The sequence below is a fragment of the Aspergillus fischeri genome, genomic scaffold (assembly GCF_000149645.3).
Source record: "Aspergillus fischeri NRRL 181 1099437636264 genomic scaffold, whole genome shotgun sequence".
NCBI lineage: Eukaryota > Fungi > Ascomycota > Eurotiomycetes > Eurotiales > Aspergillaceae > Aspergillus > Aspergillus fischeri.
Window position 1 is genome coordinate 2,744,872 of NW_001509762.1, and position 20,314 is coordinate 2,765,185.

Here is a 20,314-nt window from a genome sequence, read left to right on the forward strand (position 1 = left end):
AGAGTTGTCAGGACGATCTGTTCGATCGGATGGCTTGGTCAATCGTACGGGGTCAAATTGGTTCCCCTGATGAGCCGTTCTGCAATCTTCTCAGGCTGGTTGTCGATCGTCAAGTTAGCTAATCAATTCATTCCCGGGAGATCAGCCCGTCGCCTACTTTCTGTTGCATCGAATGAGCCGAGTATGTCTGTCGCTGCGTCATAGGCATTCCTGTCCGTCTTGGTAGAAGACTGCCGACTCCGTCGACTGCTACTACGGCCTCGAGTCAATGAGGTGGAGCCACTGCTACTGAACTTTTGTGACTTCTACTATGCTGCACGATAGCCCTCATATCGATATTGCTTCTCGGACAAGGTTTGCATGCACGAAGTTTGAGTACACGACGTTCCTGTTACGTGGAGGTACAAGTCGATGTATAGATGAGTTGTATGGATTTGATCGATATCTATTACCATATTACTAGATCAGAAGGAAAATAATGAGACCATTAACTAGGTACCCTTCTACCCTCAATACCTTTATGTCTCCGACTTCGGATGTGTCCATCGGATTGAGTTTGACGATGCCCTGGGTATCAACGGGACTTACACCTTATTTGCATTTCGTGCCTTGGCGATAATCTGAATCTGGAGTCCTGGACAACGTGACGAGTCAAGGCTATCGTTGAATTGACAGCGCTACAAACAAAGACTGATAGGCTGTTAAACCCAACCACCGTGTGCGAGGACCTCGATCGAGAAATATCAGACATGCATCAACACAGCCTCATTGCTTGATACTTCACCGTATTTGATTCGATGACAGAAGTTTAAAAGGCGAGGTATTTGGCTCATGCTTGTCTACTACTCGTCTACCCCTCTCGAGGCGCCAAGGCATAAGGCGAGCCGCCACTGCAGGATTGTCTCTAACTCTGCTGGCCAGGATCCAACTGCGCCCAACTCGAGCCACTATTCCTATTAATAACTAGCTAGACACTTATCATGTCCAGACCCCAGCCGCCCGGTCATCTTCTCCCCCAGAGTGTTCTTATCTTCTCCGCATCTCAATTTGATGCTGAACGATGACATATTTCCATCGTTGCTCAGTCTTAGCACTGATAGTTTCTGTATTACCATGTAAGGCTGCTCACTCTCAATAAGCCTATAAATCTGACATGATTAGTTGTCACTGCGACAACCTGCGAGCGCAGCCGTGATCCCAACCTCCAGAACTCACCTGCTGCATTTCAGTTCGCCTCGTCCGATGACCTGAACTGGTTCTCCACGCATAACTGCACCACAATTGACGATGATATTACTCTACTGGAGAGCTTCAACGGATCATTCTCTCTTCCCAATGTCACCAGTATTAGCGGAGTCATCACCTATGCTGCCCCTACTAAGACGTTTAAACTCACGTCAATCTCGCTGCCGGACGTGCTGTACCTGGGAGGCATGAACGTTGATCTCCCAAGTAGTCAAAAAACAATAGATGTATCCGCACCGAAAGTGACTGTCGTCGGCTCGATCAATCTGGCCGTACCTTCGACCGCCGCGGTAGACTTTCGGTCGTTGAAACAAGCGACGAGTATCTCGCTGGCGGGGAACTACTCGAGGTATTCAATCCGTTCCTGCAGGGTCTAGCAGACACCGGACTAACCGGCTTAGTGTGAGACTTGACTCTTTAGAGCAAGTCAATGGCAATCTCAGCATACGGGGATCTGATACCATCGCCACGAATTACCTCGATGATAAGGCCTATGGTCAACTCCCGCTCAGCTTTCCTGCCCTGAAATATGCGACTTTTATCCGGGTCTCTGGAGTGATTACGGAGTGCGTCATCAGCATATGCATATACATCTCTCGTCTCCGAACTGACGGTGGCTAGGTTCTCGATGCCTGTCCTCGAAACGGCCAACATCCAAACAAGAGAATATTTTGGCCCATCGGGAGTCTCAGTTCATAACTACGGTGCGCCTTTGGACCTGGCTCTACCAAAGCTACGCTCAGTGGGCGATATGCTTGATCTCCAGGGTGCAATATCCAGGTATGTCCATCATAGGCACACTTTACGATATCTGCATGCTAACGAGATAGTCTCTCTCTGGCCTTCCTACAATCAATCCAGGGCAACATCACAGTCAACTCCTCATCCTTCCTAGACGTCAATTTCACAAGCTTATATTCCGCGGAGACCATCCAGCTCAATGGAAACATCACAAGGTACGATCTATTATACACCTTCCTGACCAAAAACTCACTCGCGGTAGTGCCGGATTTCCCTCCCTCACCGGGGTCAACCGCATCACGATCAACACCACGGACCCCATTGACTGCAGTTCCTTCCAGCGCGCCATCCAGAGAGCAGCCCCGACTTCCAACTCCACCTGCAACGGGACAGGAGTGACAGGAGTGACAGGAGTGACAAGCACAAGCGGGCGAGGGTTGAGCACTCGCGCAAAGGTAGGGATAGCAATTGGGGTGAGTATCGCCGGGATTATCATTGTGGGGTTGATCATCTGGTATGAGCAGAGGATGGCGAGGAACTATAAAGAGCGCGCAGGGTTCCACTGGGGGCCACAGATTCCGCTGCAGGACAGGTCGAGGAGAAGTGCGCCGGAGGATGACCCGCCGCCGCCGTATTCGTTGCATCCGCCTCCTAATTGATACCATGCCTGTAATCAGATGGTATATAGATGATGTTCTATCAGACGATCAGATCACTTGATCCCCCCTTCTTCCAGAGACAGCGCAATCGGCAACATGAGCAGTGAATATGCTGCTGCGATTACCGCTTACCGTTGGGCGTTGCCTATGCTCAGTAAATGAACAGAAAAGAAAGCAACCAGCTGAAATGCCTCCAGATAACTTCCCCTCAGAACCCTCTACACACAGCACACCACCCGAACACCGCTTCGCAAATCTCGCGTCATCCAGTATTCAATCAACTATCTCCATCAGCCTCCCCACAGATATGGATCTAAGAGGATACAATTAAAAAAGCAAACCTCCTCCTCCCACTTTCTTAAGCCTACCCTTAACCTCTGCCACAAAACCCACTGCATAACCGCCACCTTAACTGCTAGCCTAATGATAAGCCCTAACTACTGGCGTAGACATATATTATAACACACATCAGAAGACTCCCTATTAGCACAGCCAGCAATATACCAATAAATTATATTAAGAAGAGAATCCCTGTCATAAAGCCCGAGAGGAAGGAACAGGTAGAGTATCTATGCTGGTAAGCAGTCCTTTTACTAGTGAAAGATAAGTAGAGTAGATTAGCTGTTCCTATCCCAAGGATTACACTGATTATTAGGGGCTACGATACTTCATTCTAAATTTCTTATCAGTGTAAGCCATGGAATTACAGGGTAAGGGGATACCGCTTGATAACCACACCTACTAGCAGACCCCTAACTGAGGGACTAATGGCGGAGATGATGTAGACAGTCGAAGCGGAGAGATCAACTGCGTCTTCGACGCGGATGAAGTACGGAACGAGGCTGACTACCAGCTGTTATCCATGTGAGTGACAGTAGAAGACCCAGAAAGTATACGCACCGAGTAAACCAGGATCCTTGTGAGAGGCGGTGGAACTGCGACGCGGTCTGACTCCAGGTTGAAATGACTAGCGATTCATCTACGGCTGCGAAGAAAATTCCTGCCAATTACCTACCCTGTTCAGTCAATGTACAGTAGATTTAGGGAGAGTTGGCTTGGCCCCTTTTTCAAGTCCATGTTGAGTCACAGGACAGGAATAATCATGGTAGTACTCCTTGCTCAGTTCGTCAAGTACCCTGAATTCTCTTGCTGTTACCTTGACTGATCCTGGAACAAACAGTGGGGACTATTTTCAAGGTGCTGTTTGGTATCAATGAGCGCAGGATGGAATATGCAATGTGCTATCAGAGACCAGCAATGAGGAGACGGCCGTGAGGGCAGGTTTACTAAGATGAGCAACATTCGTTTATCTTATCATCAGGAGAGGAGATGAGAGGAAGAGGAGCAGCTGTTACCATTCATTCATTCATTAGTTAGTGGAGAGACAATTGATTGTTATCTCCCTTTCAACCATCCTCCTATCGTTATACACAGTCCATATGACAACAGCATATGACCACAGCCTTCTGTAGGGAGTTGTTGGGCCGCGCACCATTTATTACATACATAATCAGCACATGGGACTCAACCTCGTCATGCTTTGAGTCGATCCTATACATTGGACTTGGCTAGCCATAATACCATCAATCCCCTTTATTGCCTATTCTGAGGAGATCACATCTCCCTCTCCCTCAACCTACAAGATGCAGGAGACGAGTCCTCCACACTCATCAGCCTCGCAGACGCCTCCGGCCGCATCCGCCAGCAAGCAGAGGGCTATACTTTGGAGTACCATCCTGGTTAGTGACGATTCCTTTGAGCGTCCAATCAGCTAGATGATGGAGCGCTTCACCCACCTTCTCAGTCCAAGGAATGTTGTGAGTCAGCTCGCATCACTGTCAAGGCAGATATCCGGCAGAAAGTGATACATACCTACAGGGTGTGAGTGTGGAGGGTAAAATGAGTGGTCGTCAGCGTTCAGAGAATCCAGCGGCACAGCTTCCAGTGGCGCAGCTCATCCGATGATGATACAAGAACCCCTGCTCATAGCAAGAGGCTGGAGACAGACATGCTGCTCCCGACTCTGTTCCAACACAAGGAATTGTTTGAGAAGACTGTCTGTTGGCTGTGAATGTCTTAAAATAATGCTTTGTGCTCACAGCCGCAGTGCAAGGTGCCCTTTTTTAGTAGAACACCAGACCTGTTGTGCTCTGCATTTATAAACTGAGCTCGTCACCATTCACTTCTTCTCTCCTCTATCTTGCTTCTGTTTTCCTTCTTTTACCTATCACTCTGCTCCCATAGCTACGTTCCCGTCAAAACGATTTGACTTCCAGTCTAACTGATCAAAGCCTAACCACCCAGAACTTCTTCATTCCGCGCTCCTATCTCAGTCATCAAGCAGCGCCCTTGGAGACTTCCACCTAGCGAGACACGTCGACCGTAAACATGTCAAGACCCAAGTACGTCGCTCGGACTAGTCTAATACTGGGAACACAGTACTAACAGTCTTCAGGATTTGCAGGGACTTTGCCAGAAGGGGAACGTGTTCCTTCAAAAACTGCAAGTTTCAACACGTAAATGACCCCGGAAGGCGAGATGACGATCGACCAAAACGAGACGTGAGGCCCAAAAGACCAGAACTGTCAGATTCAGAGAAACGATTTCGATCCTGGAAGGATACCCTTATCACAGACTTCCGTGCATCTCGACCAGGTCGCGCGAAGTTGGATAACTTCTTCCGAGATGCTCGACAGTTTATCGAAGTTGACGCTGGTCTTATGCAAGGAGTGATACGTGAACTAGCTGAGGAGACGGGATTGGAACATATTCGAGATCTTGTGGAGAATAAATTCCCCACAGCCGAGTCGAAGGCAAAGGAAGTAGTCTTCCGGTCACAGGTCCTTCCTCTGCTGGAAACCGTCTCGCACCCTAAGGTTTTATCGTCGCTGATCTTGGAACAAGCAGTGGGAACTATTCTCAACGTGCTGTATGGTATCAACGGTCGCAGGGCAACGCTGTTCCTGAGCTCAATATGCGATGTGCTATCAAAAACCAGCAAGGAGGAAACAGCCGTGGAGTGGTTGGAAATTTCACTCCTCGTGTTTGCAAAAATCGTCGATCTCAACTCCACCGCATTCGTTCAAGATGCACTCAAAGATCAAGCAAACAGGTTTCAGCAGCTTTTTCTCCAGATGACCGAGGGTGGCCTGGCGAGCTCTCTCCACCACTCGCGCAATCTTCTTGATCACCTCCTATGCCGATTGGAAATTGGCAGCATCCTACCATCTGCACCTGCGAACGATAAGCTCAAATGTGAACCGAAGTCTACTGCAACATTTACGGTACATCGCGAACCGCCCGGTGGCAGACATGACAACGACCATGCCGATATTGTGAACATCGCTATCATGCCAACCCTAGATGAGATCCAGAGTTCACGTATCGAATACCTACCGGTCAATGATCCTGGTCAGTGGCATGTGGGTGGTCTGGACGGTTTGTTAGATCGGAATTTCCGTCTACTAAGGGAAGATACGATCGGTCAGCTGCGCGATGCTATTCACCAGGAGCTCAAAGGATCACAGGGACCAGGCCGACGGATTTCCCAGGTTCGGACACACGTCTATCCTCGTGCGAAGATCGGACAGATCTACTTTGACAAATTCCTTGGCTTTCAATTCAAGGTTCAATTCCCTCAACCGTCACGCGTCAGTGAGATGTCGGACAAGGATCGGGAAAACTGGTGGCAGTTGTCGAAGCGTTTGCAACCCGGTGCTCTTGTGTGTCTCATCATGAATGGACGCAATGGAAGGACGGTTGTCTTCTGTACCATTGTGGACGAGCAAGTCAGGTCTTCCAAAAAGCAAACAGACAATGCCAATAAGGAAAGTGAGAATGCAGCATCCCTGTGGGGAGATGCGAAGGAAGCGTCAGTCAAAATGACGCTGGTCGATACGAAACCCGGCATGGTCCGCACAATATTGAACAAGGTCCTGAGTAAACGGGATTTTTCTGTTGTTGAATTCCCAGGCATTCTACTGGCTGGCTTCGAACCAACCTTGCGAGCACTGAAGAAGATCAAGGAGAACAGGGAGCTACCATTCCTAGAGATTCTGGTCCCGAACGGCGATGTAGGTCCAGTCGACGTTCCTCCTCCCCTCTATGCATTGAGACCCGGATTTCGCTTTAACCTTCGTTGCTTGATGAATAACATGGCCGATCTATACATCCAAGCCGATAAACCGGTTGATATAGAATACTTGCGACGCAACTCAACCCTCGACAGGGCCCAGGCGAGAGCCTTGGTCAATAGCCTCCAACACCGAATTGGCTTGATTCAAGGGCCTCCTGGGACGGGTAAGAGTTACACAGGTGTTGCGCTTATCCGAGTCCTCCTAGCAAATAAGAAGCAAGGAAAAACAAATCTTGGTCCTGTGTTATGTGTTACTTATACGAACCACGCTCTGGACCAGTTGCTGGAAGCTCTCATCGACAAAGGAGTAACGTCCCAGATTATACGGATCGGTTCGCAGTCCAAGTCTGACCAGCTGAGGTCGCTCAATCTACGACACATTGCAAAGGATGCCGAGAAAACCAAGAGGGAGCGACAAGATCAATATCGCCTTCATTGCGAAATAGAGGCGTGCGAGGACAAGTTCTCCACCCTGAAGATCAACCAGGACTTGTTAGCCACTCATCTCATCCCTCACCTTCAAGAACTATATCCGCGCTATTATTCTGGTCTGTTCGGTAAGGACGAGGACGGTTGGGAGAGGGTTCGGCACGGCAAGCCTAGTGATGTGATCAGGCGTTGGGTCCAGGCTGGGGGACCAGGAGATGAGATACGATCTTTCGACGTGCTCACGTCACTAAATCCGTCCCAACTGTCACAGAAAGAAAGAGAGGAACTGTACCAGATATGGACGAAAGAAGTCATTAACCTGGTGCATGATAAAGTCACGAAGCTCTGCTCGGCACACCATATAGCCAAAGCCAATTTTGACAACGTTCGAGACGAAGTGGATCTTCGCTGTCTGGCAGATGCCGATGTCATCGGAGTCACCACGTCCGGTCTGGCTCGAAATTTAAACATGCTGCGGAAGCTACAATCCAAAGTCGTGATGTGTGAAGAAGCCGGTGAGGTTCTGGAAGCACACCTTCTCACTGCTCTGTTACCCTCGGTCGAACACGCCATCCTTATTGGTGATCACCTACAACTCCGTCCACAGGTTCAGAATTACGAGCTCTCGCGCGAGAATCCTAGAGGTGGCGAAAAGTACTCTCTGGACGTTTCGTTGTTTGAGCGACTGGTGGAATCACGGAGTGCCATGGGTCTGGGTCTTCCGTTCAGCACACTCGAAACGCAACGCAGGATGCACCCTTCCATCGCCCAACTAGTTCGGGATACTCTATATCCTCAGATAGAAGACGCAGAATCAGTGTCAAGCTATCCTGAAGTTGTGGGTATGCGCCGGAGACTGTTCTGGCTGGACCATCGCGAGCCGGAGGCGGACGCAGCCAATACGAGTCTGCTGGCGACCTCGCACTGGAACGAGTACGAAATTCAGATGACAATGGCTGTGGTCAACCATCTCGTGCGACAGGGCAAATATCATAGCGGCGATATTGCTGTCATTACTCCATACCTGGGTCAACTCCATCGACTACGACAGCTGTTCTCGCAACACTTCACCGTCACACTTGGAGAACGAGATGCCGATCAGCTCGAGAGTGCTGGCTTTGAAGCTGGTGAAACTGTTGCCAAGACCGCCGCGAGAGCTACTCTACTGCAGACTTTGAGGGTAGCGACCATAGACAATTTCCAAGGTGAAGAGGCCAAAGTCGTCGTTATATCGCTGGTGCGGAGTAACTCTCAGAATCGCTGCGGGTTCTTGCGTACATCCAACAGAATAAACGTCCTCCTATCACGAGCGCAGCATGGAATGTACATTATTGGCAATTCCGAGACTTGTACTCACGTCCCCATGTGGGCGCAGGTCATTGACATCCTTCGGCAGTCGGGCAATATAGGATCACAGCTGGAGTTGCAGTGTCCCCGTCACCCTGATACACCACTCCTTGTCTCTACGCCTCACCAATTTTTGCAGCTATCCCCGGAGGGGGGTTGTAGTCTGCGCTGCATCAATCGTCTTCCCTGTGGCCATGCTTGTGAGCAAAAGTGCCATTCGGAACTGCTTCACAACGCCGCGTATTGCCCACAGCCGTGCCCTCGCCCGCGCAAAGGGTGTACTCATCCGTGCGTCAAGCGATGCGGTGATCCTTGTCCTGTCAGGTGTATGGTGAACGTGTATAAGGAGGATAGGAAACTTGAATGCGGCCATTCGATGCCGAATTTGCCCTGCTGGCAAGATCAGGACTTGTCTACCGTCCGTTGCAAGGTGGCTGTTACCAAGACGGTCGAACGCTGCAAGCACGAGATTACGGTGGAATGCCATCAAAATGTGGAATTGGCTACTTTTAAGTGTACCGCGCAGTGTAATGCTCTCTTGACATGCGGACACACATGCAAGCGGCCATGCCATCATTGCGTACAGCTTCTTGATTGGGAGGAAGTCCGCATCGACCATGGAAGATGCCAGCAAAAGTGCGGCCGCAAGCACTCGACTTGCGCTCACTTCTGCAGTGCGGTTTGCCATAGCGACGAGCCTTGTCCCCCGTGTGAGGAACCATGTGACGTGCAGTGCGGTCACTCCAAATGTACCAAGAAATGCCGGGAACCATGCACCCCATGTGCCGAAGAGCGATGCTTCTCCAGATGTCCACACAGCGCGTGCACAATGCCTTGCGCGGCCCCGTGCAACCACATTCCGTGCTCCAAACGGTGCGACCAGAAGCTGCAGTGTGGTCATCAGTGTCCGTCGCTATGTGGTGAGAGATGTCCGTCCGACAAGTACTGCCAAACGTGTGCAAGCGAAGAAATCAAAGACCAGGTTGTGGACTTTATTCTGGGTGAGACATACGAGAACATCAACCTGGATGAAAACCCGTGCATCTTCCCTCGGTGTGGCCATTTCTTGACCATGGAGAGCATGGATGGGCAAATGGCCTTGCAAGAGCACTACGAACTCGACGAACAAGGAAGACCTATGTCGATCAAGGATGCGACGCGCCCGTTCTCCATGGATGATATCAAGACGTGTGCCACCTGTCGTGGGTCACTGAGAGATCTTGCCAGATACGGCCGACTTGTGCGTCGAGCGCTACTGGACGAATCCACCAAGAAGTTCATCCTTTATTTGAACCGGGAATACGTTCCTCTAGAGGAGGAGCTCGCCTGGCAGGTGAAACTAATGCAGGAAACAGAGGTTGCAAATAGAAAAGGACCGGCCTGGCCCGACCATCTGCCGCTCGAGGGCTCAATCCAGCAGAACATCAAGACAATGACGGAATTAGTTCACCACACGTCCCCTGGCCGGTGGAAGGATATAACCAAGCTTCGCGACAAGGTCGTCGCCTACCGCAAACGAGTAGCCTTGGACGAACAGCCCTACGACCGAGTCCGCAGCATGGTTGAAAACGCCAAACGAAGGAAGAAGACCGACGGAGACTTTGACTTTGACAACACCATACTCCAGTCAAAGGGCCTTCTCCTCGCTACCGCCCTGAACCTCCGTCTCGACATCACCCTGCTAACCGATTTCCTGTCCGTCAAGGACCGCGCCTCATCACAAACGGGCAACAGCACCATCTCCATCAACCTACAAGACGCAAGAGACGAGTGCGCTACACTCATCAGCCTCGCAGGCTCCTCCGGCCGCATCCGCCAGCAAGTAGAGGGCTACACTTTCCTTGCGCACATCCACGCCCTCGAAAGATCCCGGACCCTTTCTCCGCAAGCCGCGGAGACACACCTTCGAGAAGGGCGAGAGGCGGCCACTCACGCGCGATCCCTCTGCGCGCAGCACCCAACCCCGACGAGAGGTCTCCTGCCTGATATCGAGACCGTTGATAGAATGCTCCGCGACTCGACGTTTTACGCCGTGGTGACGAACGAAGAGCGCATGGCGGTGGTGGCGGCCATGGCGCGCGAGTTCCATGGCACGGGGCACTGGTATTACTGCCGGAACGGACACCCGTTTACGATTGGGGAGTGTGGGGGTGCGATGGAGCAGACGGCGTGTCCTGAGTGTGGGGAGCCGGTTGGGGGGAGGGAGCACCGCGTAGCGGAGGGGGTGACGCGGGCAGATGATTTGGAGACGTCGTTTGGAGGGATGCATCTGTGAGAGAATACTTCAGTAGGGCACTGTATGATCTTAACAGAAGTCTATCAAGACGATAAGAACACATTCCTTGATGATTGTTTGTGATAAGGACAGTGAGGTAGTCATAATCATCGTTATATGCTAGCTAGTCATTCAAGTGATGTACATCAAGAAGAGAAAAGCAAGTCCACCCGTGGACTTTTCACGTACACCTTAGCTGAATCAAGGCGCAGCATCCGCATCCGCATTCTGATACTCATACTCCGCACGCAACAGCTCCGCCTCGATAGCGTGTCGGCGCGCTTTCTCCGCTTCACTGGAATTATCCTTGAAGACGTGGTCCATCTGCTCGAGAGTGCGGCCCTTGGTCTCGGGGATGAAGAAGAAGGTCCAGACGAGTGCGAGGAGACAGAAGACGGCGAAGAAGACGTAAGCACCGTAGCCGGTGTTTTCGACCAGAGGCGGGGTGATGAGGCCCTATCGTCGTTAGCTTTTGTGAGGTTGGCTATGCGAATGATTGGGAGCTTACGATGATAAAGTTGTTCAGCCAGTTTGAGCAGGTGGAGAGGGCGACACCCTTTGCGCGGAGGGAGGAGGGAAAGACCTCTGTTGTTGTCAGTTCTGTTCTGGTCTGGGGTGAGTAGGTATACTGGGACGAGTAGACGTACCCGAAGGAAGAGCCCAGGGGACAGGACCCCAAGAAGCACCAAAGCTGAGCATGTAGAAGAGAAGGAAGGCGACGCTGACCCAGCCTTGGGGGCGGTGGGCGGGCCAGTTATTGGAGAAGAGGCCAACGAGGACGGCGATGATGACGTGGGAGATTGTCATGAAGAATGCACCCCAGAGGAGGAGGACGCGGCGGCCGAGGCTGTCCATTGTCCAGACGCTGGTCATGACGCCGACCAGCTGGGTTACGTTGAGGACACCGGACATGAGGAGTTGCATGTCGTAGTCTAGGCCCATGGTCTCGAAGAGGGTGGGGGAGTAGTAGATGAGGGCGTTGATGCCGACGAACTACGCAGTATAAGTGTCAGTGGGGTTCGCAGAGAGGAAGGGCGAGGACTCACCTGCTGGAAGAACATGAGGCCCATGCCCACGTGAGTTCGTCGCCAGCATCCTGTCTTGAAGCAGTCTGCCCAGGAGGCCATTTCCAGCAGGAAGGATTTCCGAGTACCGCCTCCTTGGAGGGTAGGATGCTTTTCTGCGTTCAATTCCTGGTGGAAGCGGACCTCGGCTTGGATGTCGAGGTACTCTTGACGGACCCGCTTGTCGGATGGAGGCAGCCGACGCAGCTTGGACAGACTCTGGAGGGCTTCTTCGTCGCGTCCCTTGGCTGCGAGCCATCTAGGCGAGAAGGGCAAGGCAAGGACACCGCCGGCGAGGACAAAACCGGGAATCATCTGCAGGAGGAAAGGGAGTCTCCAGGACCATTCTCCGGCCATGAATCGGGTGCCGTATGTGATCCAGTATGCAATGACGATTCCAAGAACAATACAAAACTCTTCCAGCACCAGTAAGGTACCACGGCACTCCGGAGGACCTGGCAAACTGTTAGCGCTGTCTCGACTGCGAATGACCAGGCCACTTACTGATCTCGGAAATGTACAACGGAGCAACCATCGACAGCATACCGATCCCCACCCCTCCAATAAATCGAGCCACCGTCAACATGGCATAGTCGACAGCGGCAGTCTGCAGTATAGACCCAATCGTGAAGATGATGACGGCAACAATGATGGAGTACCGTCGAGAGATCTTGTCTGCGATCCATCCCTGGTTGAGCGCACCAAGCAGAGCCCCCAGTTCAATCATGGCCGTCATGAGACCTTTCCAGAAACCAGCACCAGATGCATTAGGAGCTACCTCTGGAAAGCGTTCCAGGAATTGGTCCATCACCAGAATGACCGACACCACACCTTGATCGTAGCCAAAGACCAGACCACCGAGCGTCGAACATGCGGCACAGAGAAAGACAAATGGGTTCGAGATTAGACCACGAAGACCGGGAGGCCCATAGGGCTCTCGGTCAGTCATAATGTCCTCTGCATGATGGCTGAATCCTACGCGACCATCTGGGGAGACGTCCTTGGCAAGGGCAGTGTGTTTGTTTGCCATACCTGGCTTGTATAGGGAGAAAGAGGGAAGGGGAGTGTACAATAAGGTTGTGGCGGAGGACAAGACTTGTGGCTAGTCGGGTGGAAGAGGACAGGAAAAAGCTACAGAGCCGAAGCATGATTTATATAGGTCGGTCTACCCAGGGCCGTCCATTGTGATTGAGACTTGGACAGGTGCAAAGACCGAGCAAGATCCCTGATTCGTAGACATTCGGGGTAGGACGGTCGTGTCGGATACTACCCGAGCCATGATTCTTTGAGGCGGGGAAGGACAGAAGAGCAAAGAAGAAACCAGCCCTAATAATCTGGTAACAATGAGTGGACGAAGCTGGGATCAAGGAGATGTAGATCCGCAGCGAGAGACTGTCGAATAGCATCAAGGCCGTTTTCAGCAGACGGCTATTGGAAGTGAGAGGACACTCTTAACCCAAACAGGAAATACCCGAGTGGGTATCGGATCGAGTTGGGAGCTCAAGACGGGGGCGTTTTAGACGGGTGGATTCATGGGACAGCCGAAGTGAAACCAGGGCTGTTGATGCTCGAATTTACTAGAATCAAGGTGTCTGCCATAGAACAAGAGAGAATTTGTTTTTCTTCAGATCAGATTGATAGCTGACTCTATACAGAGGTACTGTGTAAATCCATCACATTATCTAACACTGAAGGATCCCGTGACAAGACAGTTCAGAGGACGGCACGTGCTGATCACACGAGATGAGCGATGATGACGCCCATTTCCCAGATGCCTACAGTGGTCGGCCCGACGACAAGGATATCATGGAGGAGCTCAGGGCGAAAACCGATCGGAAAATGATTTGAGAATAGATAGATGATTATCCCGTGCTAGCTGCTGTGATAAATCCAACGTGATCTGCCTCATTCCTTGCGTGTTGCTGTCACCCGCAGTAGTCATGAAGACTATACGGAGAGCTTACTGGGCAAGATATATACTCCGGAGTCTTTCGGGGTTAGGGACGAGGAGTAATTGTATCTTCTGCAGTCTATTGATAAATTAATATATCTGGATAGATATCTACCTGACGCTGTCTCTAGATACCTAATCTGCTTAAAATGTGCTAGCGCCAGTTGCAACTGATGCCCCCCTCTTTGCATGTCTCAACATCTTCATCCGCTGTTTGTCTACAAAATCCTCCCTACAATATATCGCAATCTATCCATATTCCTAGCCTCCATCTGAATCCCCACGGGGTAGATAGAACAATTATTGAAATCAACCAAAATCTCACCCTGATTCCTTGCAAATCCTGGGGCTTACTCCAGTCGTCCTCTTGTGTATTCCCCACTTGATCATCACCAGTCAAACGCCGACCGTCATTCTCGGTCATCCGCCGAATTCCTGAAGGTGCTGGCCACCAGTTTTCAGTTTGCGTTAACTTCTCTTCTTTGAAATCCCATCACTGCAAGCTAGACTGCAGTTCTGGCTTTCTACGAGGCGTCATCCTAGTTTGTGACCCTCTTTCGCTGCGTCTCTACTTCAGGAACATAGAGTATCACTAATATTGTCATGCAGTAACCTTTGTGTCCCTGCAGATTCGACGGATTTCAGTTTCCGACTATCAACGTCATTGCTTCTTGACCCTGTCCAACAAACCGAGTTTTGCCATCAACCCCGCAAGAAACCCTTGAGTCCCTGATCCACCAACCTTGCCCTTGTCAGTTGCCGTAATCAAACATGGGATCATTTGTGGAGGACCTCTGGTCGAGCATCTTTACCCCCGGTCCCACCCCGTCACTCCTGATCGCAACCAATGTCACCTTCGCTGCGCTGCAAGTCCTCCTGCTCGCGCTCCTCCTAGCCACATACAGCATCCACTTCGTCGTGCTCTCCATCCTTTCCGCGGCGCTCTGGTGGTCGATCAACTGGTTTGCTCAGGAGTTGAGCCAGGTACAGGCACAGGAGGCGCCCAAGGAGATACACGAGGACAAGGAGCGGAGGGGTGGTAGCACGAAGCCACCGGGGTCCTTGGAAAGCAGTGACAGTGATACCGAGACTGAGGTTGTGAAGGAGAAGAGCAAGGCCACAGCTGCCACAGGCGTTTCCACGAGCGCTGCCCCTTCTACTGCCTCTCCGTCGGCTACTCTCCAGCCCCCGACTGAACCGCACGCGCGAAAGCGACTCAGCGTGAGTGGTGAGAGCTCGGGATACCATAGCACGGATAGTGAGTGGGAGAAGGTGGATGATAACAATGGTTCCTAGCCAGTTATTGATCCTGTACATCAACAACCCTGTCGGGAGTTGATATGAGCTCTGTGATACATCTCTGTTGATCTACGAGTACTCCGCCCATATACATTCGATCTCCTCAGTTGATACCCATAGATAACGATCGGCGGCGATTACTTGCATACTATATACATCTTTTGTCATTACAGCCTACACATTTCCTGAGTCCATTTCATACTCCTAGACCATAATCCCGTTTTGATCACTGTAATCGGCTCTGTATAAGGTTTGCCTTATGTGTAGATCACGTGATACCGCGATGCCTTGGCACCCACGCGACAACAATCGATAGATGAACGACCTCACGGCGCGCCAGAAAAGCCTCGATATAGCCCTGTACGACGTACAAGGGCGGCGATCTACGACCATCGCCCCACGATGCGTCCGGACTGATCTCGTCATCATTGCCATGCCTTCGACCATATCTGCCAGCCGCAAGCGCGTCTTCGGCTCCGTTTTCCCACCCGCGTATTTCACGACCGCGCCGGCGTCTCGGTTAGCGAGCGCAAAAAGTCCGCGCCATTCCGAGTCTGCTGAGAGAATCGATGATCAGGAACAATATGGCAAAGAAACTTGGGATCGTGCGTGGCGTGTAGCGACTTCGTTTCTTCAATTGCCGAGCGATGGGCTTGCGGATTTGACGCAGTCAGATGATGGGGAGTTCCTGCAGCGGTGGAGGGGACATACGAGCTTCACGAAAGAGGTCAAGGATGCACTGGATTATTTGATTCTACCGTTGGCCAGGGGGGAGAGTCTCGCGACGGAGCAGCAGAGTATACTCGAGTGGTACCGTCTGGAGATACGGGTACATTTCCTGCGCAACTTTCATGAGGTTTTGACAAAGGTATTTGACCTGACGATTACGACGATGATGATAATTCTAATGATACCAGGTGTTGGATTCAGAGGACAAAGGGCAGTTACAGGCTATTGTACGAATCCTAGGACTTGCGCGGCGGTTATACTTTGCTCCCTTCGTGGAGTACCTGCTACCGCTCCTGAACCATGCCGATCAAGAACGGGAGTTACGCGCAATGGCGTACACATTTCAAATGGTGGTGGGGTATGCCCTGCCTTGGACACGAGTATCAGAGTTGCTTTTCCGAGAGCTCACAAAAGACGCGCTCATTATCCTGGGGATTGACGCGCTGGATGAGGAAGCGAACTTTGAGGACAGTGTCAGTGTGGATAATATGGAGGTCGACCGGCAGTACTCGGTCTCCTACCAGGATTGGCGGGAAGAGCCGTCCGCGGAGGTTCGAATGCAGATGATGGCAGAGTACGAGGATGTGCGAGTCGTTGCGACGCGCGAACGCCTGCTGTCCCTACTGAGGAGCTTGCAGCTCGTTGGCTTAGGCGGGGACAAGGCCCAAAAGGTTTTTGCCAGCGTGATGGACATGATGTTGACGGTGTTTATTGAATCCGCATACGCCAACCAGTGGGAGGGGCCGTCGTTGGTCAGCCAGCACCTGCGACAGTGGATTGAGAATGTGTTTGCTCGGTTGGTTGTGCAGGTTCTGGCGATCATCAACCACGACGAGACTGGATCGAACGCCCCCGGACGTCTGGATGTAAGTTTAGCGGATGTGGAGAAGTGGCAGGAGATGGGAATCTCGCGCCTGGGGTCACTCCGGACCCGCGAGCTGTTTGATATTATTGTCGAGTGGCCTGCGAGCAGCGGTGCGATTGAGGACTTGCGACAGTTTTCGACGCATCCGGCCGCCAGGTACTGTCTGACGCAAGCGTTCATCAAGGTGCTCAACCAACGGTTGTTGCATCCGGGGGCGTCGACCATTGACATCTTACGAGTGTATATTTCTATCATCCGCGCGTTCAATCTACTAGATCCCAAAGGTGTCTTGCTGGACCGAGTCGCTCGGCCCATTCGCAGGTACCTACGCGATCGCGATGATACTGTCAAGGTTATTGTGGGCGGGCTTCTGGCGGATCCTGCTGACACAGACGAGTCCAATCTCCCGTCTACCGGAGAGACTCTTTCGGAGCTGTCTGCCGAGCTAGCCAAAGCACATCAGAACTCACTGCGGGCCAACTCTGGCGAGCTGGACTGGGATGATATGAACTGGATGCCGGACCCGGTGGACGCGGCGCCGGACTACAGGAAGTCTAAGAGTTCCGATGTCATTGGCAGTCTGATCAGTCTTTTCGAGTCCAAAGAGACTTTTGTCAGGGAAATGCAGAACATGCTGGCCGAGCGTCTGCTCCAGAAACGCGCCGAATTCGAGCAGGAGACGTCCGTTCTGGAACTGCTCAAGGTGCGCTTTGGGGACAATGCCCTGCAGGCATGCGAGGTCATGTTACGGGACATCTTCGACTCTCGCCGGGTCGATGCCGTAGTCCGCAACGACCAAGGGCTCGTCCAGCAGGAAGACGACACCAGGCCTGAGCTGCATGCGAAGATTCTCTCTCACTTCTTCTGGCCCGAATTCCCACCACAGGAATTCAAGGTGCCTCCGGAAATTGCGGCGCTTCAGGAGCGCTACGCGACTGGATTCGGATCGCTCAAACAGTCCCGGAAACTCACCTGGCTCAACGGGATGGGCCAGGTCACCGTCGAGCTGGATCTCGAGGACCGAGTGTTTGTGGACGAGGTGACGACCTGGCAGGCCACCGTGATCTACGCCTTTGGCTCTGGGGAAGGGGCCACCAAAACCGTGGATGGGTTGTCGGCTGAACTCGGCATGTCGACGGCGCTCGTGCGCAGTGCCTGTCTGTTCTGGGTCAGCAAACGCATCCTGAGCGAAGTGCAGCGCAATACCTTCCGCGTCCTGGAGGTCCTACCCAACGACGATGACACGGGAGCCGTCGGCGCCGCTGGCGTATCAGCGATGGAGTCTGGTCAGGCCAACGCCGCGGCAGCAGCCGATGCAGCGGCGGCGGCGGCAGCCAAGGAGACGGCCGAGGCGGCGGCGATGGAGAAGATGAACCTGTACTGGCAATTTATCGTCGGCATGTTGACCAATCAAGGCGCGATGCCACTGCAGCGCATCGTGATGATGCTCAAGATCGCGGTGCCGGGGGGATTTCCATTCAGCAACGAGGAGCTGCGCGAGTTTCTTGCGGGCATGGTCGCCAAGGGCAAGTTGGAGATTATCAGTGGAGGGAACTACAAAATAGTGCAGTAGTTGCATCCATTGTACGACTAATGATAATGATCAATCACATACATTGAGAGTATCATACAGACTACAGACTAGAAGCTACTCCGCATCCAACGGCGCCACGGGAGGCTGGTCATCCACCTGAATCCCCCCTCGCTTCTTCTCATTACTATCCCAGAACGGCAACCTCCAACCGCCCTCATCCTCCGGCGTCGCCAACCACAACCGCATCAGATGCCGCCTCGGCGCCGGCGGCGCATGGTCCTTGTACGCCGTCCGCGCATGCAGCACATGCGAGTTAGCCAGGAACTGGATATCGCCGACCTCCAGAACCATATGCAGCGCGTTCTGCAGACACGTGTCCTCCAGCACCTGCAGCGCTTCCAGCTGCGCCGCAGACAGCGGGGGGATGATTCCCGCGTCGGAGAAGCGGGTGAGCGAGCGGACATAGTACGGATCCCACCTGTCACAGCAACCATCAATAAACCGTAGTCATGCAGAGCAGGCAGAAAGGGGACATACTTGGTATACACGCGCGGGTTCTCGCCGCGCTCGAGATACACCACACTCGTTTGGATATACTCCTCCTGACCCTTGGAGGTCTCGCCCTTGCGATCAAAATACCAGATCGGCTGCGTTAGCGTCTTGAGCACGTCAGGCCTCTCCCGCGCAAGGATGTTATACACCGCATGCGAGGAGACGATGTCCGACTCGCCGCCTTCAAGCGCGCGCGCGATGCATAGCAGACCGACGATATCCGCGTCGTCGGCGTGGAAGAATTGTCTAGTACTCGTCAGCCGGCGCTTATCTAGGACTATGGGGCACGGCGGGGGAGGTACCTCGCGTTAGTGCGATAGATGCGCACCTTGTCGATCTGCGCGGGATCCTCGCCTAGGTCCTTGACGTGGCCGAGGACGTGGCCGCGGCTGTTCTGGCTGACGAAGTAGCCCAGGTACGTCCCGAGGCCCATGTACACGACGGCGGATTTGTGGTTTCCCCATGTCTGGACGGGGAGGCCCTTGAAGAGGATGAAGCCTCGGCCGTTGAGGAGGTCATCCCGGAGGGCGAGCAGGTGGGTGCTTAGGGTTGGGAGGGGGAAGTTTTTCTACTTAGTTCAGCATCATCACGTTGAACCGTTGAACAGTGGAAGGGTGTTAGGGGAGGGTACCTTTGAAATCCCCGTTAGGGGAATCTTGCTATTGATAAACTCATCCCCTGCGCGACTCAGCTCGTCCAATTCCTCTGGGGTAAACCGATGCGTCCATTTCTCGGGCCGATTGCGGTACTCGTCTGCTGTCCAGACCGTAGGGCCTGTGATTTCCTTGGGGAAGCTCTCAAAGGGCTGGAGGTGTTCGTAGAGAGGGGGGTGTTGGCCTGTTGTCTTTAGGCCGTCGGGGAAGAGGGAGGGGGGAGGTGCGAGTTGTGTGATGGCCATATCCTCTCAATTGTGGTATACTTGCGTTGTACTTGTCTATTTTGTATGTCATCTTGCGGTCGTGAGGGGTATATATATATTATTGTCTACACTGCAAGTATGAATGATTGGTCAATAGCGGAGATGATGGCGTGCCAGGGTATCTTTCTTTCTATAGGCTCGTGGCGCCGGCTGGAGATAATAAAGCATTGGGAGTGGTGATGCAGATGATGGCGCAATCAGATGGGGATGTGACGCATCAAATAGCGGATATGAAGATCTACTGCGATCAACATGTGAAGTTCTTCAATAGTAATCACTTCTATTAATCTTTTCTCTGTTTGTCTATAAGTTGAAAGTGTGAAGCTAGAAGCACTAGCTCTACAGTTCTCATACTTGTTGTAATAAACTACTTCCTTTCTAAGTTAGCAGTCGTTGTATACTTCCAAGATGATAGCATAGAGTGTTTCACTACTCTACTGTCTGTATATAAACTTCCCCTAGCTATATAGTTCTAGAAACGAGCTACAATAACCTACTATATATTCACTAATATAATCATATCTGTCAATCAAAACATCTCTCTATACCAATCCCATGACCAACTAAGGT

At 52.1% G+C, this 20,314-nt stretch overlaps 6 protein-coding genes across 6 annotated transcripts, besides 2 other annotated features; 4 read left to right on the forward strand and 2 right to left on the reverse strand.

The window, feature by feature from the left end:
• Positions 1-980: 980 nt before the first annotated feature.
• NFIA_081910 (uncharacterized protein) lies at positions 981-2,645 on the forward strand (the record flags this gene model as incomplete). The annotated part of the gene is made up of 6 exons (XM_001260140.1): positions 981-1,020; positions 1,162-1,594; positions 1,647-1,811; positions 1,867-2,025; positions 2,076-2,201; positions 2,249-2,645. The coding sequence occupies 6 exons, from the start codon at positions 981-983 to the stop codon at positions 2,643-2,645; spliced, it is 1,320 nt and encodes a 439-aa protein (XP_001260141.1).
• Positions 2,375-2,404: a microsatellite.
• A 1,643-nt stretch (positions 2,646-4,288) lies between the features above and the next one.
• Positions 4,289-10,831, forward strand: NFIA_081920 (putative NF-X1 finger and helicase domain protein; the record flags this gene model as incomplete). Its single annotated transcript, XM_001260141.1, has 2 exons — positions 4,289-4,373; positions 5,094-10,831. The coding sequence occupies 2 exons, from the start codon at positions 4,289-4,291 to the stop codon at positions 10,829-10,831; spliced, it is 5,823 nt and encodes a 1,940-aa protein (XP_001260142.1).
• Positions 10,832-11,032: 201 nt separating this feature from the next.
• Positions 11,033-12,925, reverse strand: NFIA_081930 (sugar porter family MFS transporter; the record flags this gene model as incomplete). Its single annotated transcript, XM_001260142.1, has 5 exons — positions 11,033-11,287; positions 11,340-11,416; positions 11,479-11,824; positions 11,878-12,350; positions 12,400-12,925. The coding sequence occupies 5 exons, from the start codon at positions 12,923-12,925 to the stop codon at positions 11,033-11,035; spliced, it is 1,677 nt and encodes a 558-aa protein (XP_001260143.1).
• A 1,692-nt stretch (positions 12,926-14,617) lies between these two features.
• Positions 14,618-15,142, forward strand: NFIA_081940 (V-type ATPase assembly factor PKR1; the record flags this gene model as incomplete). The annotated part of the gene is made up of 1 exon (XM_001260143.1): positions 14,618-15,142. One exon carries the CDS (start codon positions 14,618-14,620, stop codon positions 15,140-15,142), a length of 525 nt encoding a protein of 174 aa, XP_001260144.1.
• A 436-nt stretch (positions 15,143-15,578) lies between these two features.
• Positions 15,579-18,312, forward strand: NFIA_081950 (anaphase promoting complex subunit 2; the record flags this gene model as incomplete). Its single annotated transcript, XM_001260144.1, has 2 exons — positions 15,579-16,013; positions 16,063-18,312. 2 exons carry the CDS (start codon positions 15,579-15,581, stop codon positions 18,310-18,312), a joined length of 2,685 nt encoding a protein of 894 aa, XP_001260145.1.
• Positions 18,037-18,103: a microsatellite.
• Positions 18,313-18,387: 75 nt separating the features above from the next.
• Positions 18,388-19,723, reverse strand: NFIA_081960 (TauD/TfdA family dioxygenase; the record flags this gene model as incomplete). The annotated part of the gene is made up of 4 exons (XM_001260145.1): positions 18,388-18,751; positions 18,811-19,071; positions 19,128-19,393; positions 19,457-19,723. The coding sequence occupies 4 exons, from the start codon at positions 19,721-19,723 to the stop codon at positions 18,388-18,390; spliced, it is 1,158 nt and encodes a 385-aa protein (XP_001260146.1).
• Between the last annotated feature and the right edge of the window lie 591 nt (positions 19,724-20,314).